The 26,498-nt window shown below is 36.7% G+C and overlaps 1 protein-coding gene across 3 annotated transcripts in view; it reads right to left on the bottom strand.

Moving 5' to 3' along the window:
• Positions 1-6,950: 6,950 nt before the first annotated feature.
• Positions 6,951-26,498, bottom strand: part of YAF2 (YY1 associated factor 2) — a gene marked incomplete at its 3' end in the record, with an annotated part of 67,379 nt that continues 47,831 nt past the window's right edge. For all 3 annotated transcript variants that reach the window (XM_081125585.1, XM_081125586.1, XM_081125584.1), the window contains 2 exons: positions 8,511-8,663; positions 6,951-7,741 (listed from right to left, as the gene is read on the bottom strand). In XM_081125585.1, coding sequence (XP_080981711.1) covers positions 7,504-7,741; positions 8,511-8,663 — 391 coding nt within the window. The remainder of the gene's footprint in view (positions 7,742-8,510; positions 8,664-26,498) is intronic.

Here is a 26,498-nt window from a genome sequence, read left to right as displayed (position 1 = left end):
AGTATATAAGGTATTCCAAAAATAGAAATGATTTTTGTATTACATACTGTCTTAAGTGGTTATCTTGGAGTATAAGGAGCTGTGTGCATGCCCTTCTGATCACTTCTAGGATTCACATTACATTTTCATATTCCTAAAATTAATTTTAAACATTTAAAGTATTCTAATGTCATAATAGGTTTTTTTTTTTCATTTACTCTGTATGTACATATAACTAAATATTTTTTCATATCTAGACCATCCTCTTAATTCTCTGATAGGCTGGTTATATCTAAAATTTTAATCAATTTTGGTCTTCCTTTCATCCTGTCAAAAGGTAAATTTAGGCAAAAAGAAATTTAAAAGTAGCAATATCTATTGTTTAAATTATGGAGATAAGAGATCTTCTCCATGATCTGGAAAATTCTCAGACCCAGGATAATCCAAATCTCAAGAATCTTCTATTCAAAAGATTAACCTTGATTTTTCTTATAGCTTCTAATTTTGATATTTCTTACAGATTATAATAGATATTTGATTAATGTTTTTATTTTTTTGTCTATTCTAAGTCACTCTAGACTAAACTTGGGGTCCTGCTCAGTATTTCCTTCCCATCTCTGTCTACACTGAGTACTTGATTCTTTAAAAAAAAGACACCCTGCACCCAGCCAGGCGTGCCTCAGCGGTTGAGCATTGACCTAGGATCCAGGAGACGGAGGTTTGATTCCTGGCCAGGGCACATGCCTGGGTTGCGGGCTCCATGCCGTGTGGGGAGTGCAAGAGGCAGCCGATCAATGACTCTCATCATTGATGTTTCTTTCACTCTTTCTCCCTCTCCCTTCCTCTCTCTAAAATCAATAAAGATGTATTAAAACACACACACACACCAGAAAAACATCCTATTGGGGAAAAGGTAAATTCTAGACCTTTTCAAAATAAAGTTTAAAAACCTTTTTTATTATAACTTCCACTTTATAAAGGTCTATGCATAATCTAATTTAATCCTTATAACACTTATATGAAGGAGATATTTTATTCTTTTAAATAACAAGGAACCTGAAATTCAAAGACGTTTGTTAACCACATTGCTAATAATGAAGATCTATAATATGAATGAAAATCTTTGAGGTTACAAAGTCTACATTTGTTTTTTCCATTATACCATACTATCTCACTGTGAACAAATAAATGCTCAACTGAGTGATGCAAATTAAAAAAAGGGGGGAAAAATCAATGTTATATAAAAACCTCAAGGTGATGTTGGGGGTTAAAACAAATAAGATTTACAATCAGAGAACTACAAGTCAGATTAGTTACAGAGCACAAAGAAGCAGAAACTCAGGCTAAAAGTAAAAATTATTCTCTCCCCCCGTAGGCCTCTAGTAAAATTTCTCCATTTTCCACAGCACATTTCCTAGAGACCTTGTTGGACGGAAGGAAAAAGTTGGAAAATAATGTAGTCAGTTTAAACAAAAAGTATTTCATTTTTAGTGTTCATTCAGACCAGTAAGTGTGGGAAATGGAGAGGGTCAGGAACAGGATGAAAGAGTAAAACACTAAGAAACTCAGCTAGAGGCCACAAGATTGGACGAAGTGGTAGAAAACCAATAAATGGGGACACCTTAACTCCTGATGCCAGGATTTAGCTGGCATTCCCACCCACACGGGAGAGTGCGGAGGGGTTGGAGTAGAGAAGGGAGTAAGGACTATCCTGTGGACCATCCCTGTATTTCTCCCTGGTTCAATCTTCATTCCCATTACAGTAGATTATAATCTATTATTTTAAAAGAAATGCTGTCAGTAACATTAAAAGCTAGATTTGCAGGGAAATTTAGTCATGGGAAAAATTAAAATTAAAAAACATATGCACAAATTCTCCTAACCCAGGTTCCCAAGAATGAAGGCTGAAAATAAGAATTCTGATATCCTCACACTTCCAAAGTCCAGTGCTTCATTGAAAAACATCAGAATTCTTGTTGCTACGCATACTCCTTTCTACACAGGAATTACATCACCAGGCAGTGCTGAGTTATGTTTGGTTTCTTTTTGTTTTTACATTCCCATATTTTATTTTGAGTAAAGTTAAAAAAAATTATTTGTTGCTCTAAGTGTCCCTTATTTTTCTTATCCTGTACTGGAAACACAGGTTTATTGTTGTTTTATTTACTCTAATTAAAGATCAAAAACTCTCTCAGGCCTGAGGCCAGGTCGCTCTGCCCTTGAATTCAGACTACTCTCCTTTTTTAAAAAAATGCTGTCACTGCCATTTTGTCCTTCAGTATTCTTCTCCCAAACTGTTTTTAAACAAGTATCCCAAGTCTTCTCTATCTTGCTGACTCCAAAGTAAACACAGGCTCATTCACTGCTGTTATTACAAATTAAAAGAGGACTGTGAACATAATACACACTAAAAAGTCTAAATTGATAAATCTTGGTACCCAGTTTTGTTTCTGAATTCTCTTGCTGAAAGAGTTAATGGAAGTATGAAGATGGTATGGTAGCTTTCATCCCAACTCCGTACTTACTTCTAAGCAGGTCAGCAGAATCTAAACCAAGGTGTAATCTCAAGACCTACCAAACTCGTACAATTATTGCCACTCATCAGGAATTCCAGCTGAGAGGCTCCACTTTACTGGCTCCTTGCGTCAAAAACTTCCCTTTGGGGCTTATCCTCACACCTTGAAATAAAGCCGTTTTTTAAAGCTTTTTTAAAAAGTATTACTATTTAGCCTTATTTACAGAAGAAATTAAAGGAGCTTTAAAAGGACACAAAGAAAAACATAAGTGGATAAAAATCGCAATCTAGAAGAAAAATGAAGAACAAGTTAGAATATAGACATGCAGGCATTTGAGTCCTACATAATTATTTAAAGCAAACTTAATTTTAATCCGAGAACAACAAGAACAGGACAAAAGTCAAGGACAATTAAGATTTGTATTATCCGTAAGGAAAAGGCAAGTTGATTTCTCAGAAGTAAAGCTTTTCCTGAAACAGGTCTGAATAAAATTTCTCATTTGGATTGAGTGATGTGATGTTTCCTCAATAATCTTCACAAAAAGGCAATAGCAATCCTCATCCAGATGTTTATTTTTAAAAATCAGTATGGAAAAATAATAAGTAATCTCACATGACAGGGCTTAACATTTTAAACTTTTGAAAATCCAAACTGGAATAATGAAAGAGTGCTGGCTAAAAACTATTTGTGACACCCAACATTACCAGCTCAATTATCAAGATGAGATCCAAACGTTTTCACTGTACACTTGCAGTGGATACTTAGGCCAAGATGAATTTTCTAGAAACAAAATTGTGACAAGCACACCCACCTCACTGCTACTTCTGTATCTTATGCATATTTTTATTGTTGCAGTGAAGGCACTCTAGTAATTTACAGATCTCTTCTCCAAGATACGAGTTCCATATTTTTGTCCTTTGTAACCAACCCCTCGCCCAGTCCTAGCACACAAAATATACTCAATAAATGTTCAGAGTTGAATGATACTGATGTAAAGAAAACCTAGATCAGGAAAATACTGGAAATACTACAACAGTAAAATAGCTACTACTATAATCTACAGCTCCTTCTGATGGCAAGGAGGGGATCACCACTAGAAAAGATTCAGAACATGAAACGTCCCACAGCACTGAAACCTTTCAGAGCTACACTTGATTTCCCCCATAAAGTACCTGGTCTTATCATAGCATTTCATATGCTCCAGAATTGGCCTATTCCATAAAGGCAGGACTTTCTACACTGGCTAAACAGAATGCCACATTAGAAACATATTTAAATTACCTGGGCTAGTGGGGATGTGAATTCAGGAAAGTATTCATATAATTCAAGATAAAATCTCTCTAGGCAGCTTTTTAAAATGCACTGGTTTTGAAGAACATCGTAATGAAGTAATTACATACTGCTGCCCTAGTGAAAAGTCTACCAAACACAACTGAAACTTTAATGACTGTCATTATGACTTATCATAGAATGTTTTTCAAATATTCTGAGGCAAACATGCTGTAAGTTCCATTTGTTCTCTCTCCGTTCCCAGTGATTTTTCTCTATCATCCTGATTGCATCCCAATGCCCCATTTTCTAATTTCTGCTATCTGTGCTTTGCTTTTCCGCCTCTTCTTCCCTCATTTTCCCCCATTCCCATTCTACCTTGCCTTTGATATTAGCAGGGCTTATTTTTCATCACTAGCCACTGAGAGTATTCTGTACCTTCTGCTTTCACAAAATGATCAGTCACATCCTGTATTCTGCAACCTTCACTGTCTCTTGATTCTGCTCAGCTGTTTTTGTCACTGATAACTTTCTACATGTCCATTTTCTACATTCATAGTTCCAGAGAACTGAAGGTGCCTGTGGTTAAAGGGGAGAGGGGCCAGTGCTAACAGGTCAAAGTATTATTTTATAGTTATCCTTACACAAACTTTTCTATTTTTTCTTAAGTTTCAAAGTACAGTACAGAAATTGTCAATTTCACAGTTGCTACGTCAGGTCTTAAAAGATTCTGGAAAAGAGATTAAGTTGCAAACCAGGAAAATATGTAAAAATGAGCCTCAGTGGAAACTAAAACTTCTAGACCATTTAGCATTAATGCATATAATATGCAGAAATTACATTCTTTTTAAGCAATAAGAATTATCTAAAAGAAAGGTAATAAATATGCAATCAACTTAGAAAAACTGAGGGTTTTCTTCCCTTTTTAATGTTTTCACTGTCTACTATCATCACTATAATTTTAGGAAAGCATTTAATAAAAATAAAACCTTTATTAAGTCAACTATTTCTAGTGTGTAATACAAAAGGCTTTAAGAGTTATGTATTCTTGTATGCCTCAAATTATATCTTCACTCTTACTTATATCAAAATAAGGTAATAAACTCTGAAAAACATCCAAATTCTTTTTGTATGGAATTGGGTTAAAAGAACCCACTGCTAAAATCACAGGGTAAATTGATGAAACAGAGCTAAAAATGTACTCTGAGCCCAAGCTCTGAATCTTTTTGCATATTTTAATATTAGGCATAAGTATTTATGGGATTTGGGTCTGCTTCCTCGTTTGGAAGTGTTTGAGGTAGGGTGAAATGAAAGTGAAATGAAGGCAGGTGAAGATAATAACTATGATTAATGGAAGGAAAACAAAACTTTAAACTAGCCAACTCAGTTCATTTCTCCCGTCTCATAGTGCACACCATCAGGTTTTTTAGTTATGGGAAGATGGCTGGTCTGGGGTCAGAGCAAACATCTGATGTAGAAAATTCACTGTAACCTATAGAACACAATTCCTTTCGGTGGCCCAAGAGGGCATGGGAATGATTTTTGTTACAAAAAAATTTTTGTAATGGGATTTTACCGATGAAGATAGTAAAGGCTCACATTTGCTGAGCCTCCAGTACGTGTCAGGCAATTGTTAAGAACTTTATATGGAGCGTTAATCCTCCCAGCAACCCTATGAGTTAGACAGGATCATCACCACCGTTTAACGGATGGGAAGGGACCTTGAGTAATTTACTCAGCCTCACTTAGGTTCTACAACAGGGCTTCAAACACCAGGCACCAGTTATTATCATCTCCCCACCAATATAGAAGGATGACTATGCCCCGCCCCCTTCCGGTAAAATCCCAACTTCTGTCAGATTTTTCTCTCTTTTGCAGTTCATTGAAAATACATCCTGACAGTATGTGAGCATGATCAGGAGACCCAGTACCTCTAACGCATAGTTTTGACTTAAAATTTAGAATCTTTTCCCTATTACTATTATCTGTAATTTTTGCTAGGTCTAAAAATAAGTATATAAAAAAAACATTTAAAACACATTAAAAAAAAACAAAATGACAAAAAACTTCATGTTTTAAAAGAACATAGCCAGTTAGTTGCAGTTCCATTGAAAGTATCTTATAATAAAAACAAATTTTAATTTTTCATTTAACAACACTAAAGAATGAGGTATATAAATGTTTTAATCACAGACTTTTACTGTATGCAATTAACTGTATTTCACAACTAGCATCTTACAAAAAAGACAGTACCATTGTGCCTGTAAAAAGTACTGCAATTAAACAGAAAATTACATTACCACGTGAAACCACCATATATCACAACTGTCAAGGTCTACAGTTTTATTTTTTTCTTGAAATGCTAGCATGATGTCTTTATGTGATATTTGTATCCAAGTTATGTTGTTAAGTTCATTTATATTGCAGAAGTCTCCTACAGGTGGCTATATATTAAGCAAATGGCTAAGAAAAAGCAGGAGACCCTAGGAGAATTTAAGTAGTACTGTGTGGTTTCTAGGTTTGATTTTTAAATATAACATAAAACATTTTATTAGTTGTAAACAAAAATGCAAAATCTGTAGTCATAAAAATATTTTATTCATAACTTTACATAATAGTAAGTGGGGCTGTAAATAGTTCTTTATTCTGGGATATTGATAAATGCATAAACTGGCAGTTGTGTCTGAAAATAGGGCACTATGATTTTCATAAGAATTGTTACATTTAATAAGATGCCAATTAAACTGACTTAAGACTAGTTTTTTTCCCAGTTCTGTGCAACAGTTGCCATTTCTGTATTAATTAGATTCATACTTCTATAACCCTGGATAAAGTTTGGGGCGAGGAAACAGTGATAGAACTATTAAGTTAAAGCTTTTCCCAAAATTGCAGCTTTTAAAATATGGCAGGTTTCTTTTCTGCTTTTGCCAAATGCTTATAATTATCTGAATTTTATTAATATCTTATATAATACAGAAAATACCAGTGTTCAATGACAATAGCACTAAACCTGAATTATAAAGCTAAATAATCAATGTTTTATTGTTTACTAATCTGAAAGTAAACATTACAATAAGTGAATGTTTTGAAAGATAAGCAAAACAAAACAAAACAAAACAAAAACAGATTAAACCAGAAACATAATTCAGGAATAATAATTTAGTAAAATGTGTCAAAAATATTGGCAACGGTTCATACAAATTCTTTATTTAATAACAATTTTCCTATTTAACCACACCAAGTACCAGCAGGTGTATTAAGAGGATAACCATTAAGAAAATCCTGTTGCAGCAATAGTTGATTAAGTTGATCTTTGACTTGTATACATATAACTATTTGTTTCACAATTCTCAAATAATACATATTTAGGCAGCTTGCACTATGTTATAAAAATTTAAATTCGTTACATGCCAATAGTAGAGAATTCAAGAATTATGTGTTAGAATTCACTAAACTAAAAGTGAAACAGACTTACCAATAACACTGCATAATGAATAATTCAACCACATTTTCATGGCACCTTTAACTGTGGGGACCAAAATGAGGAAGTCTGGAAATGTCTAGTAGGCATCAACTGCAATAAAATCTAACAAATTCTAACAAATCTCTATTTTATGTAAAAAGCAAATTTATGAATTGTGCATGAATATGTTTGTCATGAAAATGTGGTACTTCTTGGCATAATCTGTGTATCTGCATGGTATGACAGAAGTGACTAAGAAATTGGAGAAAATAAACTTTAATGAGATTCTCCATTCAATGATGAGGCTTCTCCTCTGGGTGAAGATGACCTGGACATTCCCCTCTCTGTGTTATCAGGGCTAGAGCCACTCTGATTGTGCTGATCTGCAGCAGCAGCACTAGATGCAGGCGGTGACTTCGTTTTCTCCTTAAAGTCTGTAATAATGACGGTCAGATCTCCAACGGTAACTTCCAGATGCTGAGCACTACTCCGATCCACATTTTTCAATCTTGGCCTAAACACACAAAAGATGATATAATTTTAAACTAGCTTTTCTGCCTACCAACTTTCTATGCATATAATGAATAAATTAGGAAAAAACAACAAAATGAATACACCTATGTTTAAAGCTCTACATTCATGTGTAATCACAAAAATATTAAATGTGTCAAATCATTAACATTAATCAAACCAATCACTCATAAATCTTCTTTGATGTGACAAAAAAACAGTGGCACTCTGGAAATAATGGTCTCTTAATTGTGCTTTTATAGCTTTATCATAATTTTTCAGACATTTATCAATTTTATTTAAAAACGTTTTGGAACTGCAATGATATAGTTGCATCACAGAGGAAGTTGGTAACAGCTAAGACTGCATTATACACAGGGCTGTTACTCCGCTGATGTGCATGGATCAGTGATCGAGACTGTCTGTTCCCCCGGACCCATGACCATTTTCACTCATTAAAGCCCATGCAAATATCCGTGAATACTGTGAATACCATTCCTGGCTTTATGAATGGAAAAGAAATAGCTCAAACACAAATAAATGTATTTTAATCTAGGGAAGAAAAAAAAAGCATCCACACATTTAGGCTTGTGTTTGTGGCCTCTGTGTTTATTTCTAGTACACCTTTCAAACTTAAAAAAAAATCACAATTTCATGATATTTTACAATAAAGGGAATAAAATCTTTTACTTCTATTTTGTATCAATGTTAAAAGAGATAAAATGGTTAATTTTATTATTTCAAAAGTACCATAAAATACTCTTTAAATTTACCTGGTTTTCTTATGACTGTTCTTTTTGCTAGTTGTTTCCTTTTCACTTTTTTCTTTTTCTACTTTATCTTTTTTCTCTTTCTTTGACTGTGTAGGGGGCACAAACTGCTGAGTAACCTGCTGTGCAACCAACTGGGAGACAGGTCGAGGTTTCCTGTGTGTATGTCAAAAAGAAATTTTTTATTATTATAACTTAAGAATACATATTCTTTATGAGAAAATAGCTCAAGTTATGAGAATAGGTATATATCATGATTTTCAAGTATAAAAATTCCTCATACGTAAGGTAATTCACATGTGCAATTTAACAAATATATATATACACATATACACACACATCTGAACACACACACACACACACACACACATTTTTCCAATCCAACAAAAATAACTTATATCAATCAACGTGAAAATTATTAAAAATGTTTATCAAGCTGCTCATAGGGAAACACACATAAAAATAAACATTAATTTTAAAAATTAAACTTGAAAGTTTACACTGAAATAGTTTAAATTTATCCCTCCTCCCTCAGAGAAGGAAATATCTAACCATCTATGATGACTGTTTTTTTCCTTTAAAATCTTTCATTTACTCATTTAATAAATATTTGAGTGTTGAAATTTCTCAGCCCTTACTGTGCGGTTTTTGAGGTTTTAGCCACAATCGCACAATGCTTTTTTGACCTTGGAGATCTGCCCAGTCCTTTGAGACATGCCTCCTCACTCACTTATTCATTTAAAAAGAATTTATTGAGAAATTACTGTAGGAACTGCACAGAGATATCTGAAATGTTGCCTGGCTTTAACCTTTGGTGCCAGTCAGTACAAGCTATCACTTTATTGGCCCAGATCAAGGATCCTTTCAGCTTTACGGTAGAATCTGGGCAACTAAAGTCAGGATTCAAAGGAAGTAGTCTCTAAGTTCTCAAAATGAGAGAGAGAAAGAAGACTGAGGAAGGGAAAAGGGAGGGAAGGGGAAAAAGGGAAGATAAGATAAAAATACATTTTAACAGATGGTCTACAAACAATAGTGATTTTATTGTCTGGAAAAACCTGACCCTATTATGGTCAGTAGAGTTACTAAAAAAAAAAAAAAATTTTGTTTTTGGTTCCTCAAGAGCAAGACAAAATAATAAACCAATGAGAAAATTACTACATAATCTATAATTCACAGCTGCAAGGAGGAATCCTTTGAAGGAGGAAACAGGAAACACAGTATGTAAAACAAATTTCAGCAGATGGGAAATGAATTTTGTTCAGAGCCTTAAGAGTCTGAAGTACAGGAAGGATATCCAGGATAAATGTCCAATACACAATTTAAAAAGTAGGATTGACATAGAAATCAATGCTAATGATGTAGATTAAGAGTTACACAAATGAGGCCTCGTTGGTTTGCTCAGTGGTTAGAGCGTTGGCCAGAGATGGAGGGTTCAATTCCAGGTTAGGGTCACGTACCTTGGTTGCAGGTCCGATCCCCGCCCCAGTGTGGGAGGCAACCAATAGATGTCTCTCTCTCACACTGATGTCTCCCCCCGACTCTCTCTAAAAAAATATCCCTCGGTGAGGAGTTAAAAAAAAAAGTTACACAAATGAAAATGATACTGAAAGCATGGCAAGTAGTGGCTGAGATTATTCAAGAAATGAACTTTTTAGCCCGGCTGGCACGGCTCAGTGGTTGAGCATCAAGCGATGATCCACAAGATCGCAGTTAGATTCCCAGCCAGGGCTCGATCCCCTGCAGGGGTTGTGCAGGAGGCAGCAGATCAATGACTCTCATCATTGATGTTTCTATCTCTTTCTTCCTCTACCTTCCTCTCTCTGAAATCAGTAAAAAAATATATATATATTTTTTAAAAGAAATGAACTTCCTAAAAAAACGGTTAAAGGAGTGGCTCTCAAATTTAAGGTACAGCAGGATCACCTGGAAAACTCAGCCCCACTCCCAGGGTTTCTGATTCAGCAGGCTTGAGGTAGAGCCCAATAATTTGCATTTCTAACTAGTTTCCAGGTTATGCTGATGCCTCTGTTCTGGCCACCACACTTTGCGAAGAAGCTTGAGGAAGTGCAATATATTAGTACTACTGTAGCATAAAGTTTGAGATGAAGAACAGGGAGTGGCAGAGAAATAAAAAGAGCAAAGCTGGACAGCTACAAAGAAACTCGATAATAAAAAGCTAAGGAATCTGAATTACCTGGAAAAGATGGGAGATCACTGAAGAAATTCAGATTTAAATTTCACAAAGATTACTGGCAGCAGTCTTAAGAGGAAAGGTACAACAGAGGCAAGAAAACTGTTAAGAAGCTTCTTTACTAGATCAGGCAAAATTAAAAAGGGCTTGAGCTAAGGAAGCAGCAGTGGAGTTACTTAAGACAGACTAAAGCAGCACAGTCAAAGGGACATGATGACTAGTCAGATGTGCCTTTCTCACTTCTCAAGCAACCAACATTCCTTTAGCAAAATATACAGAAATCTTTGCCCTCATGAAGCCAACTGTCTGTGGGTGGCATAAAAAAAAAGTATTTGATGTTAATAAATGCTATGAAAAAAATCAAATAAGGGACATAGGGAATGTTGGGGGAGAAGATAAAGTTTTAATTTTGTCTTGTTTCCTCTTCTAAAATAAATTCCACATGGAAAGAGATGGTATTATGCACCACTGTATAACCAGTACGTAGCACAGTACTTAAAAAATACTAGATACTTAGTATTTGCTGAAGAATGAGTGAATAATAAAATCAGGAATGAGGAAGGAAGTTGTTGTTTTTTAAGAAAAGGAGTACAGTAATGTCTAAGCTTACTCATTGTCCAGGATCCACCATTCACTACACAGAGCAAACAAGTAATGAAAAGAGCAGCAAGAGCCCTGGCCGGTTTTGCTCAGTGTTAGAGTCCTGGGTTCAATTCTGGAAAGGGCACGTACCTTGGTTGCAGGTTCGATCCCTGGCCCTGGTCGGGGCTCATGCAGGAGGCAACAAATTTATGTGTCTTTCTCACATCTCTCTCTCTCTGCAGATTTTATCAACTATAAACAAAGCTGTCCTTAGGGCAAGTGGAAATGTGAGACTAGTGGTTAGATAAGCACCAGGTAATATCTGTACCTAGTGTTATTTGTTATTGATTTTATTTTTTAATCACCAATAAATTTTCTATAGTGGTTCTCTTTTTTCTTAAGAAAAATGTTATTTATTTCTGTTATTAATATTTCTTATTCTCTTTTTATCTTATATTAAATATTAGTATATATTTATCTTTACTAAATATATACTATCCACACTTTTTAAAATTATTTTAATGGTGGTAGATTTTTTTCTTTTTTAAAAAAAATATGTCTTGATTTCAGAGAGAGGAAGGGAGAGGGAGAAAGAGAGATAGAAACATCAATGATGAGAGTCATCATTGATTGGCTGCCTCCTGCACCCCCCCTCTACTGGGATCGAGCCTGCAACCTGGGCATGTGCCCCAACCAAGAATCAAACCGGGATCTCCTAGATCCTAGGTCAATGCTCAACCACTGAGCCACTCTGGCTGGGCTGGTGGTTGATTTTTACTTAAAGATTATAACTTTGCTTCTCTGTTCTAGGATTATGTGTTCTGGTTCAAATTTGGGAGAAAAGCACAAAATATAAATATATATGTATACATATAGCCTATTGAAAAAAAGTTTTCTGCTGCTCTCTAGGGGGGTTAAATGAGCTTTAAAGATCCTTCACTAAAGATAGAGGGAACATAGCTCATGATGATCTTTTTATCATATCATAAAGTGACTCATTTTCACCAAGCCCTGTTAAAAAGAAAGCCCTCCTATCTCCAGGGAGCGTAGGAAGGTTTAACTGTGATCCCTTCTCTATTTGATGAGAAAAATGAGGATAGTAGGGAATTTTAGAGGAGTGAGACAGTTAATTCAGGAAATAAGGGGCAGGGCATCATTTATATAGTTTGCCTTTTTATGTTCAGGGATTTTATCATTCAGGATTTTGACAATACACCTGTAATGCCAAAGGTTCTGTGATAAGGACAAAAAGGTCATCAAACTAGTACAATAAGTGCTGTCCAGCTATATTCCAAATGTACTCTAATACTTTCCTACATATGTCATGATTAGGCTGTAACTTGTGAAATATTGTGTTCAAAAATGTTGGGCCTGGTTGGCATGGCTCAGTGGTTGAGCACCGACCAATGATCCAGGAGATCATGGTTCGATTCCCAGTCAGAGCACATGCCTGGGTTACAGGCTCGATCCCCAGCAGGAGGCTGCTGATCAATGACTCTCTCTCATCACTGGTGTTTCTATCACTCTTTCCCTCTCCCTTCCTCTCTCTGAAATCAATAAAAAAACATACTAAAAAAATTTTTGGAACCCCTGTGTCTCTATGTGTCCATCATAAATGCCCAAATAGACGGTATATTTTGGCAGATCTAATGATCTATTGTAACATAAAAAAAGAGAAACATTTCAACAACCATTGAATGGATATCTACTATTCACCACAACAAAATATTTTAGGAGCTGTTAAGCCTTCCACATGAGTAGGAGGCTTAATATATTCCATTACTAATTATGTGTCTGTTCTTCACCTCCACTACCCTCCAATACAAATTCTATGTGCTAAATATAAGAAAAATGTTTTAAGCTTGATCAATCTCATTACAATTTAACTTATCTAAATTGAACAGTCAAAAACAAAAAAACACACACAAACAAGTATAAAACAATTACTACTTCTATTCTAAAAGAGGCAGCATTACTCATAGCTCAGAAAAAAGCAATCTGGTTCATGACACTACAATCTGGTTCATGACACTGTGGTAATGTGAAGCAATATAATAAATCTCAAAGAGTAAAAAAGGCTGAACTAAACCCAAATCGTTTGAGTCTGTGGATATATTGTCAACAAAAGTCCAAAAATCCAACCAAGGACGGTTTTATAAGCACCCACCCTGTTTGATGAATTTATTGCACACTTAACATTTGTCAGGTACTAGGTGGGGTGGTGGAGATTCACCATATAACAAGACAGGCTTAGCCTGTGCCCTCACAGAGTTTATTAGCAGATGAGAAAGACACCACTCAAAAGGAAACTACATAAAACTAAATTGTCAAAAGCACTAAGAAGAAAATGGTGTGCTATGATACAGAAAACAGACAGAGGACTTACTATAAACAGAGTAGAAAAAACTTTAGTTCATGTCTAAACTACAAGCACACCAGGAAAAATAGCCATCACCATGGACTTCTTTTTAAAATATATTAAACCATTTTACAAATAATTTATAGATGAAATAAAGGAAAAATGAGTATTAAAAATTGTAGTAACACAGTAAGCCAAATTTTTATTCCTTAATAATGTGATTTTAAAGGTATATGGACCTAAAATACACAAAGTGTTTTTTTGGTTTTTTTATTTTTATTTTTAAAATATATCTATCTTTATTTCAGAGAGAGGAAGGGAAAGGGAGAGAGTGAGCTGAAACACCAATGATAAGAGAGTCGTCACTGATGGGCTGCCTCCTGCACACCTCCAATGGGGATCGAGCCTGCAACCCAGACATGTGTCCTGACCAGGAATCGAACCGCGATCTCCTGGATCCTAGGTTGATGCTCAACCGCTGAGCCACACCTGGCTGGGCACATAAAAATTTTTTAATATAACTAACATCAGCTATCATATATAATCCTGGGAACAAATCTATCTTATAAACACTGGTTTCCTGAATTAATATACATATCTGATAGATTTTCACTTATCTTTACCACTTCTTACACTTGCACTGCCAAAACATTTTACTTTGAAAACCTTAATGGCTCATCATTCTTTGAAAAGAGGACAGCCCTTTTATTTGCTCCAAAATTACCAAGCATTTTCATTTTTAGGCTAGTATACATACCTATCCTCCAGTATATCTATCCACTTATGAGTAATATCAGATAAATTTAGGTGTCAAATACCATAGAAGATAAAAGAATACCATCACATATTGTTTTGCTTTTAGAAGCAAAACAAGACAGTTTAGGTTCATTGTTGCAAAATACTGCATGATAAAATCCTTTCTGTTGAATGACTACTCATGAGAAACCATATTTCCTTTTTGTCCTTACACATATATTATTCATGTGATGACTTCCGAGTCTGAGAAAAAGTCATCTAGGATATTGTCATTTGAACACCTGATCAGAGAGCTCTAGCACCATGCAGCCTAGAAAGGATTAATAAACATAAAGGGATAAAAAGTACTCCATGTTAAGTCCCTGGATTTTTCCTCCCCAGAACCTCTGAAGAGCATTCTCTAGCTTGGCCTGCTCTATCTACTTGATAGATCCATTTTTGAGATTTTGTGATGGAGAATCAGAAGTAAAGAAAGTTGAAAGAAACTGCCAGAATAGGTTTTGTTTTTTTGTGGGAGTTAGAGAGGTTTTGAGGACTATAGCTTGGGAGCAAAACTATTAGGTGAGGGCAGAGGTGGAAAAGGGAAAATAATGACTAAAAAATGCTTCTAGGGCTGTATGTCTTTTTTCACAGTGTTTGAGAAATACAAATTAAGGATTTGCTACTTTATTTTGAAATTGTAAAAAAAGAATACATTAATCTGCAAAATAATTTAATTAGCCTTAGTGGTATTTCCTTCTGTGGATGTTAATATTTGGTGCAAAAAACACGTTTATATAACGTGTTATTTTATTTTTTAAATGGTTAAAATATTTTAAAAAGAAATGGCCATCAAATATTTGTGGAGCCCCTGAAGTACCTCTAAAGAACTGTGGTCTTCCACACTTCTCTGTACTGCTATTGATCCTTGCATGGCTGTGTTCTATCTCCCCACCAACTGGACTATATAATTCCTACATGGGAAAAGATGACATCTTACCTATTTTTGTATCCTCAGCATTTAATACAGTAGATCTTATACATATCAGCTGCTCAATAAACATGTATTGATATTAATATAAGTTAAATAAAATGTATAAAAACAACTATTAATCAACTGTGTGAACACTGATTTGATTAGGTGCCAACTTCCAAGGACTCACTTTCTTAAAAAACTTTCTGATGCCATCTTGCTTTTGAGCCATCTACTTCTTTTCCATAAAGACAGAATGAAGAGTTTAATGTACTGCTGCTTTCTATAAAATTTTATTATTAAGTCAAAGGATAAAAAGTCATTTTTAAGTGGTTTTCCCCACCTCTAAACAATGGACTCATCTACTCTGCTAATACCAGCACTATCTGACTTATTAGCAAAATTCATATATTAGCTACAGTAAGGATATTCAAATTTTTTTTTGTTTTAGATAGTGTATTTTTAAAAAATATACCTTTATTGATTTGAAAGAGACGGAGGGAGAGGGAGAGAGAGAGATAAAACATCAATGATAAGAGAGTCATCACTGGCATGCCTCTGACTGGGGATTGAGCCCACAACCCAGGCATGTGCCCTAACTGGGAATCGAACCACGATCTCCTAGATCCTAAGTCAATGCTTAACCTCTGAGCCACACCTGGCTTTTTTGCAGCAGAATCATCACGCTAACAAAATTTTACAAGGAATCTCAGTATATAAAACTGCAAAAACAAACTTCTACATCTATGCAGTAGATGTGGAAACTCCTTGGCCCCTATGTGCTCAGTGCACATCCTCAAATCTCCCAGTTATTCCTGATGTGTGGCTGTGACAAATACAACGGGAAAACCACTGATCCAACATTATTCACACTATACCAATTAAATTTACACCACAGGTTCAGTACTCTTTCTTCCTGACACTTCCTAAATGCGTGCTTATAGAATGTATGGAACTATATCCTTCACCATTTCAAGAATCTATGCAGAGTATTTTGAAGAGTATTAAATATATATATATGTATATATATAATTTTCAACAGCAAACATTTCTGCAGAAGCCCAGAACACAATTTTCCCTAAACTCCTGGGAGGTGGCAGCAGGGAAGACTTGATTCCTTGGCAGCTACTATGAAAGTCCTTGGTAAGCACAGACAAAGTAGATGACTACATCTGCTATAAAAACTAGGTTAGAGTGTTCAGCAATTAAGTTTCTAAGAAATCCCTCAAATCATTAAACAACATTACAGTTTACTTAACTTAAAAGACCAATGACACACACTAGAGCTACAATCAGGTCATCCTCAACTTTTCCTTCCCCTTAGCCAAATAAACATCAATTCCTTTCATTTTTTTCTTCCGTATTATTGTCACAATTCCCCTTTATCAGTCCTATGAACACCACTTTAGCCTAATCCAACAACAGCCTCCTACACTACCTACTTGCCTCCTACACTACCTCCTTGCCTTCTCCCTCCCAATCCAAGATTACTCTTCCTTGCATTCCTTTACTTAACATATTACATACTCATTATGTTCAAACTACTGTTCTAAGCACTGGGGATAGAGCACTGAACAAAACTTACTTTTATTACGTGCCATATTATCATGGGGTGACCTTGATTCTTATTTCACAGAGAAAATAGAAGCCACTGGATTACAATTTCCACAAGCTGTGCCCATATACTCTAACCTCCCTATTCATGTTCCTATTTAAGAATATGCCTCACCCTGGCCGGAGTTGCTCAGTGGTTAGAGCACTGGTCTGTACACCAGAGGGTCGTGGATTCGATTGCCAGTCAAGGGCACATACCTGGGTCGCAGGTTTGATCTGATCCCCACCCCCACGTTGGGGCACGTGTGGGAGGCAGCCAATTGATGTATCTCTCTCACATTGATGTTTTTTTCTCTCTCTTCTCTCCTCCTCTCTCCCCTCCCTCCTCCCTTCCACTCTCTCTAAAAATCAATGGAAAAAAATATCCTCATTCCTTGGGCAGGATTTAAAAACATATATATATATATATATATATATATATATATATATGCCTCTACCTGCCCATGGGGTCCCTTCTCCAGGACACTACTCCTGCAATTGATCTCCTTTCTCTTCTGCTCCAACAATATTTATTTCCTTCTCTAATAGGTTATTCCTGTTAACATACAAACACATTATAATAGTTCTTACCTTAAAAAAAAGAGAGAAAATGCCCTTCCTTAAGTCCACATCCCTTTCTAGCCACTGCCCAATCTCTCTCTTTTGTTTTCTACCTCAATTGGTTTTTGTCCCTATTTACCAAAACAGATTCTTTCTAGGTCACCAACAATCACTTTATCATATCCATGGGACAATGTAGCTCTTACCTTACTCGGTCTTTTTAAGAAGCATTTAACTGAGTTTATCATTCCTTCACTTCCAGCAAAACTTTCTTCACAAGTCTTTAGAATACCACGTTCTTCCAATTTTCTCCTGCCTCGCCAGCTACTCCTTCACAATCTCACTTACTGATTCCTTTCCCTCATTCCCAATTTCTAAATTGTTCAGTGCCCCAGGACTTGGCCTTTAGCTCTCTCTTCTATCTACACTAACCCTGTAGGACAGTACTTCTTGAAGTGTGGTCCACCAACCCAACCAAGGGAATCTGCACTGGGTGCCTCCTAGAATTCCAAATTCTCAGACCTTGCCCTGGAACTATGGGTACTTTTATGCACATAAAGCTTGAGAAACGCTAGTCTAGGTGATCTAATTCAGTCCTTGGCTGTAAATACCATCTGTACAATGATTTGCAGCCCTGACTTCAATTAGAATTAACCTGCAATGCTTTTTAAAAATAGCTATGCCTAGGGGGGAAAAGTCAAATTTTATAAGTTGAGTAAGATCTGTAAAAGTGAACAAACATTTAAGAAAACCCTCAATTTTTTTTAAAAAACCTTACCTGAGGATATATTTTCACTGATTTTAGTGGGGGGGGGGGAGGGAGACAGAAATATCAATGTGAGATAGAAGCATAGATTGGCTGCCTCCCATATGTACCCCCACAGGGGAGCGAACCCAAAATCTAGGCATGTGCCCTGACTGGGAATTGGACCTGCAACTTTTTAGTGTATGGGATGACACTGTAAGCAACTGAGCCACCCAGCCAGGGCAGAAAAAAATTAGATTTTTAAACTGAAACTAATAAAGTGAACATTAACTTTAATAAAAATCCTTTTTTTTTTTAAAAAACACACAAAACCTCTCATGTTGAAACATACGAGCAAATGTGATCCATATTATCCAGCTACTCCACATCAAGATATTTATCTAGAGAGAAAGAAGTATGTGTCCATACAAAGACTTGTACACAAATGTTCTTAGCAGCTTTATTTGCAATGGCCAAAACCTGAAAACACCCAAATGTCCATCTATAGCTGAATAAAGAAACTGTGGAACTGCTGGGTTTTACGGTAACAATTTTTTAAGAACTCTCCATACTGTTTTTCATAGCGGCTGTATTAGTTTACATTTCCACCAGCAGTGTATGAGAGTTCCTTTTTCTCCACAACTGCTCCATCACTTATTACGTATTATTACTTATTGGTAAAAGCCATTCTAACAGGTATGTGGTGGTATCTCACTGTGGTTTTGATATGCACTTCCCTCAGAGCTAGTTACCAGAGAGAAAGGGGAGTAGGGGCAGAGGTAAAAAGAGTAAAGGGGGTCAAATATATGATGATGAAAGGAGTCTTGACTTTGGGTGAACACATAATACAGTATACAGATGAGGTATTACAGAACTGTACGCACGCTTGAAACCTAAATAATTTTATCAACCAATCCAACCCCAATAAATTTAACAAATGTTTAAATAAAAATTGTGGTACATTTATACAATGGAATGCTACTCAGCAACAGAAAGGAATAAAGTACTGATACATGCAACAACATAAATGAATATCAAAACAATTATGCTTAAAGAAGCCACACAGAAGAGTATATACTGTATGATTCCACTTACAAAATTCTAGAAAATGCAAACTAATCTATACAGAAAGCAAATCAGTAGTTATCCAGTGCCTAAGGATGGAAAGGAGGTACACACAGGAGGAAAGAACTGAAAAGGAGTACAAAGAAACTTCTGGTGATGATGAATATGTTCACTATCTTAACTGTAGAATTTTCACCGATGTATTCACATAATGAAACTTATCAAATAGTACACTTTGTGTGCAGTATACTGTATGTCAATTATACCTCAATAAAAGCTGTTTAAAAAAATGTTTAACCTAACCACTAATCAAATTAAAACATGTCTGAGCCCCATTCCCAAGTTAAATGAGAATCTGTAGGGGTGGGGCCAGGCTCAGAAATTTTTTTAAAGTTCCCAAGCTGATTGTAAAGTGCATTCAAGGTTGACAACAAACAGTCCATACAATGATACTCCAAACTTTATTTTTTACATGTTTTTATAGATTTCAGAGAGGTAGGGAGAGGGAGAGAGACAGAAACATTGATGAGAGACCACCACCAATAGGCTGCCTCCTGCACGCCCCCTACTGGGGATCGATCCCAGGGCAACCTGGACATGTGCCCTGACCAGGAATCCAACAAGCTATGTCCTGGTGCTTGGGGAGACACTCAACCGAGTCACACAGGCTGCGCCAAACTTTAAATAAAAACCTCCAATGTCTCCCCAAAACCCCAGATTTATAGAGCCAACTGCCTGTTTAACATCTTCACTTGGCTATCTAGCAGCAACTCAAAATAAGTTTGTTCAACAATAGACTTTTTTTTTAATCCTCACCCAAGGATATTTTTCCCATTGCTTTTCAGAGAGAGTAGAAGGGAAAAAGAGAGAAACATCGATGTGAGAGACACACTGACTGGATGCCTCCTGCACTAGCCCCAACCAGGGCCAGGGATCAAGCCTGCAACCGAGGTACATGCCCTTGGCCACAATCAAACCCAGGACCTTTCAGTCCGTGGGCCGACACTCTAACCACTGAGCAAACTGGCTACGGCAACAATATACTATTGATTCCCCTCTCCTCCCACTCTTCCATTCTCTGACAGTCTCCCTATCTTAGTAAATAGTACTCTGTACTTATATTTGTTCAGACCAAAGGCTTAGAGACAATATTCCACTTTCCCGCATACCCACACCTACTTCACCAACAAATTCTTTCCACTCTACCTTCAAAATATATGTAGATTTGAATGTTTTCTCACTACCACCACTGATATCACCCTTGTAATATTCCCATAACTAATATTCCCGATTCTCCCACAAACCAGCTGATCCTTCCAGACGTAAATCAACTTAAATCACTCCTCTCCTTAATTCAATGGGTTCCTCCTTCCCACCCAAACCCTTCCTTTGTTACACTCTGGCAACCAGAGTATAAGGCAAAATTGAGAATAAAATCCAAAATGCTTGCTCTAGTCCACAGCCTACATGATTCAGTCTCTCTCTCCACTTTTCTATACTCTCCCCTCTGATACTCTCTATTCCCGTGTCTTAGGTGACTTGGGCTGCCATGACAAAATGCTGTAGACTGGGTGGCTTAAACAACAGAAATTTATTCTCACAATTCTGGAGGCCAGGTCAAGGTCCAACAGGGTTTAGCTTCTAGTGAGTGTTCTCCTCCTGGCTTGCAGAGGGCCTCCTTCTGTGTCTTCTCATGGTAAAGTGAGAGAGATCTCTTTTCCTCTTCTGATAAGGCCACCAATACTATCACATTAGGACCTCACCCTTATGATCTCATTTAACCTGAATTACCTCCCAAAAGCCTATCTCCAAATAGTCACATTGGGGATTAGGACTTCAATATATACACTGGTGGCAGGGGCACAATTCAGTTCATAGTATCCAACCTCACTGGCCTTCTACTCCTGCCTGGGGTGTCCCCTGCTATCCCCTCTGCCCACTCCCTCCCTCAATTCTTTCAGGTCTCAAATGCCAGTTCTCAGAGAAATCTCTCCTAACCTGACATAAAATAGCACTCTCCTCTCCAACTCTGCTCATTACTGTCCCCCTCACTATGCTTTACATTCTTCAAAGCACTTGTTTCTACTTACCATATTATATATTATTAGTTTATTGCCTGTCTTCCCCTACCAGAAAAGAATATAAGCTCCCTAACACCCCCATAGGTGTAAACAGGGACTTTTTCCTGTTTCTGTTCACTGTTGTTTGCCTTGTGCCTGTGACATAAAAAATATCGTATGAGTTTTTTTAAATTTATTTTATTGTGAGAGTATTACAAATGTCCCCCACTTCCCCCCCCTTGCCCCCCCATCTCCCACCCCAGGCCTTCACCTGTCTATTGTCTGTGTCCATGGGTTATGCATATATGCTTTTAAGTTCTTTGGTTAATCTCTTCCCACCCTCCGTCCTGCCTTCCCACTGAGATGTGTCAGTCTGTTTCATGCTTCCATGTCTGTGGTCCTATCTCACTGGTCAATTTATTTTGTTTCTTATCGATTCCACATATAAATGTGATCATGTGATATTTGTCTTTCTCTGACTGGCTTATCTCGCTTAGCAAAATATTCTCCAGGTCCATCCAAGCTGTCTTAAAGGGTAAGAGATTCTTCTTTTTTACAGCTGCATAGTGTTCCATTGTGTAAATGTCCCACAGCCTTTTTATCCATATATCTACTGATGGGCACTTGCGCTGTTTCCAGATCTTTGTATTGTAAATAGTGCTGCTAATGTGTTTTTAATGGATGGGTGAATGTTAAACCCTCCAACTCAAAAATTTCCAGGGCCCTTAAGTAATCTATAGCAGTTTCCCAACCCAGGCTGGACACAAGCACCACAAGGAGTCTTTTTATAATGACAATACTTGGGCCCCGCCCAGACCAACTGAATCAAAGTCTCCAGGAGTGAAATATGGTATTTTTCAAAGTTCCTCAGCTGCCCTTCTCTCACAGCCACCCACCAATAGAATAAGATCAAAGTGTCAGCTAAACTGTCAGATCTCTCCAAATTGGATCCCCGGATCTGGATCTGTCAAGGGCAGCAAGTTCCTGCATTTCACTAATGTGCTTTCCTAATGAGCCCTGGATCCCATTTTGTCCAAATAGCCTTCCTTATCTACTGTGGTCTGTATTCATCTCTCCCCTCTATGGAACCCTACAGCACATGTGGACTGTGTCAGATAATAGTAGTAAATACTTAACTATATCATGAAGTACAGCTTACACCCATTTTTAAATTATTTAAATTTCTTTTTTTATTCCCCACAACTGCTATGTATATTCTGGGCACTGAATACATACATACTGAATGAAGAAAGCCTGTTCATATAATTATTTCTTTATTCAATTTGTACTAAACCAGAGAAAGGATGGAGAAAGGATGCATACTCAAATCCTTCCATTAAGAACCACTTAAATCAGCAGTTCCTATGCCTGATACACACTGGAATCACCTAAGGAAATTTTATTAAAAAATATGCTTGCCCGGCCGGGCGTGGCTCAGCGGTTGAGCATCGACCTAGGATCCAGGAGATTGGGGTTCGATTCCTGGTCAAGGCACATGCCCAGGTTGTGGGCTCTATCCCCAATGACTCTCATCATTGATGTTTCTATCTGTCTCTCTCTCTCTCTCTCCTTTCCTATGTCTGAAATCAATACAGATATATTAAAAAAAAAAAAAAATTTTTTTTTAAATGCTTGTCTTGGCCCTACCTTTATAGGGGCTTTGATTTATTTAGCCTGAGATAGAGCCTAGGCATCTTTTTTTGGCTTGGTTTTTCAGTTTCCAAGGTGATTTCAATATGCAGGGAGAGCAGAAAACCAATGACTGAAATGCATCAAATTTGGATGCTAGATCTTTTCTAAATATAGAGACTGGCTGTAGTAGAAGATGTTACTTGATTTAGAATCTGCAGAAAGGAGCATTCATATTTTCCAAGCCTTTGTGATATGAATGAACTGATAGTGTCCTTACTGATCAAAATATGTCTTTTAGCTAAACCATTCTTATCCAGAGATTACTTTTCTCTTTTATGGTTCAATTTCCATTCCTGTAGTCTATATCTGTGGACAACTTAGTACAGGCATACTCCAGAGATATTGCAGGTTCAGTTCCAGACCACCACAATAAAGTCAATATTTTTGCTAGTGGAGGATCTTGCCTTCATAAAGTGCAATGAATCGAAGCAAAATAAAATGAGGTATGCCTGTACAAGCTATTTTCCCTAAGTTTCTCTCTTTCCTTCATTCATTACTCACTTATTTTAGCACACAGTTTTCTAAGAAGGTACCCAATAATCCCCACCTCCTGTATTCATATCCTTTCTAATCCCCTCCTTGTGAGTTGGATGGACCTAGGAAAGTCCTTTAATAAGTAGAATACAGAGAAAATTATTAATGACACACAGGTTAGTAAAAAAACTCCAGTTTCCATCTTGTTCACCCTCCCTTATCTTGCTGTGAGCTCTCCTATAGAGTGGCCCACATGACAAAGAACTGGGAGAAGCCTCTGGTCAAGAAACAGGTCAGTGAGGAACGAACATCCTCTGTCCAACAACCATTAGGAAACTAAGGCCTGTCAAAAGTGACCTGAGTAAGCCTGGAGTAATTCCTCCCCCAATGACACCTCGAGACGACTGCAGCCATGACAGACACTGAATCACAAGACCCAGCTAAGCTGTACCCAGACTCCTGACCCACAGAAACTGTGAGGTAATTAATATTTCTTGTTTTAAGCAGCTAAGTTTTGAGGTAATTTGTTATGCAGCAGTAGATACTAATATACTTATTGGCACCTATTCTATTCCAAGAATTGAGATGCCATTCTTCGTTACAGAAAACCTGGCACCCATACTGCTTGTTTGAAGCACCTGTCCACTGAATCTTTATACATTACACAGAAGTTATGGTACTGACTACAACAAAGCAGCCACCAGATTACAGCACCTTCAGTGGGGGACAAGCTGTCTGTCCTTTGCTTGAGGTAACTGGTGTAACTGATTTGCCCTTCAGTTAGCACTCTCATACAGCTGTTCTATTTGGTGTTTCTTTTCACTCCTTTGCAACATTCACCTTTATTCTGTGCTATCAATAATTCCTGTTATGCAGTTTATTTTGCATTGTCTCTCCTTACTCCTTGCCCTACTGCTTTTCCTCTGCTTCTTGGCCCAATGTTGGTAGGACACTGGTTTTCACTGTCATCACCATGAAGTAGTACTGCTCCTTTCATTTTACCTCTCCTTTACCTTTCATCAGCCAACCCTGTTACTTCTTGTGTAATAATCAGATCTGTGGCTGTTTTAATATCTGTTCCTAGAGCAGCTAAGTGCAATGTCCTCAAAGCATGGTCTGTGTACCACTACTGGGCCATGTCAGTTCACCTAGTGCTCCACAGTCAGCCTGGTATAATCATAAATTTGAAAGGTAAGATCAGCCCTGGCCAAGTGTCTCAGTTGGTTGGAACACTGTCCCATGCAGCAAAAGTTTTCAGGTTTGATTCCCAGTTGCAGGTTCAATACCTAGGTTGCACATTCAATCTCTGGTCAAGGTGCATGCAGGAGGCAACTGATACATGTTTCCCTCTCACATTCTGATAAATGTTTCTCTCTCCCTCCTTCTCTCTCTAAAATAAATAAAAACATATCCTGGGATGAGGATTAAAAATAAATAGATGAATAGAAAAGATAAGATCAAATATGATTTTTCACAGAAACCGCATTGTTATTTTGTAATGTATAATCCAAACTCATAAAAACTGTTTTAACCCATAAAAGTAGACAATTCCACAAACACCAGAATTCAGAGTAATGATTTAAACACTGAAGAGAGCTTCAATAAAATACAGAAGGTCAATCAGTATGACTGAGGCGCATAAATCTCCAAGTGTTGATGTGTACACACAAGTACCCAGAAAAATGGGAAGTGTATTGATAAACATCTGAAAACTGTTTTTTAACAAGTCAGCATCCTTTTGTCTCCAGTGACCACAGTACAATTCTTTGTCAAATAGTGGCATGAAGCATAATCAAAGCTTTTGAGTAATTTTTAAAATAAAGTATTTCTCTAGCAAATCAAGTTATTACAAAACAAGGACAAAATATGGTCTTCAGTGTAAAACTGATATATTCTGTCACCAAAAAAAGAAGTCTAAAACTACAATGGCATCATTCAGAGCTGTAATCATAATAGCAAAAACATGATAAACAGAAACTTTTTTAAAAATTCATAAAACTGATGCCATATGTTTGAAGAGAAAGCAGAAGACACAAAATTCTTTTAATATGTGATGCAGTTGGGCATTGTATAATATTAGCATGCAGTGTAAGAGTTAATACTGTTACATGTGCATGGCTAGCAGGTATTTTTGCTTTACAGCTGGAAGAACAAACTACAAATGTGAAAAAATATCAATCCATTCTTGTTATACCATTATAGACAACCTATTTGATAGAGAAGTAATCAATGGCTTTTTGTTTATCACTGACATTCCAAGCTACAGAAAAGTTATTTCCAGTAGAGTGAAACTACACTAAAAACTGTGAATTGCGATGTCAGCTGGAAAAGGTGGTTTGGAATCAGTATTGACAGAACATCAGGTATTGGTGTAGATATGAAGGTATAAAAGAGGTTGCAATTAACCGCCTAATTTACATGTTATTTTATTCCTTGATGTATAGCTCTCAATAAAAAAAAACACACCTCCCAATTTTGATTCAAAGTGGTCAGGATGGTCATAGTGTCTTTCTATACAAAAAAGAATTACTGAGTATATTGTCTTTTCTACCTTAACATAAACTGTCCATTGCAGGAAAAAGTGTTTACATTTCTTCAAGGCACTAATAATATCTGAAATGATCGTTTCTGTTTTCTAGAGATCTGTTCAAGTGGTATGCATATCTGAGCAATATGTTTAAATCTTGAATAGTATGAATATATTGATTTAAAACACAATAGAATAAATTTAATTTTTAGTTTAAGAAAAAGTCAAACACAATGCATAGGGTTGATCAGCAAGTAACTGACTTTCCCACTAATAACCAAAAAGCTAATTAATATTACAGTTGCCACTGCCTCGATTTGAAATAGTCCAACTTTCAGTATTTTAGTGGGACAAGTTCAGAGTCTGAGAGTACAAGGAACAGCTTAAGAAATTATCCATAATTTGCCTGGCCAGTTTGGTTCAGTGGTTGGAGT

The sequence above is a fragment of the Miniopterus schreibersii genome, assembly GCF_964146895.1.
Source record: "Miniopterus schreibersii genome assembly, chromosome: 2".
In the NCBI taxonomy this organism is placed as follows: domain Eukaryota; kingdom Metazoa; phylum Chordata; class Mammalia; order Chiroptera; family Miniopteridae; genus Miniopterus; species Miniopterus schreibersii.
Note: the sequence above shows the minus strand (reverse complement) of the source record. Positions and strands in the feature narration are given on the sequence as shown.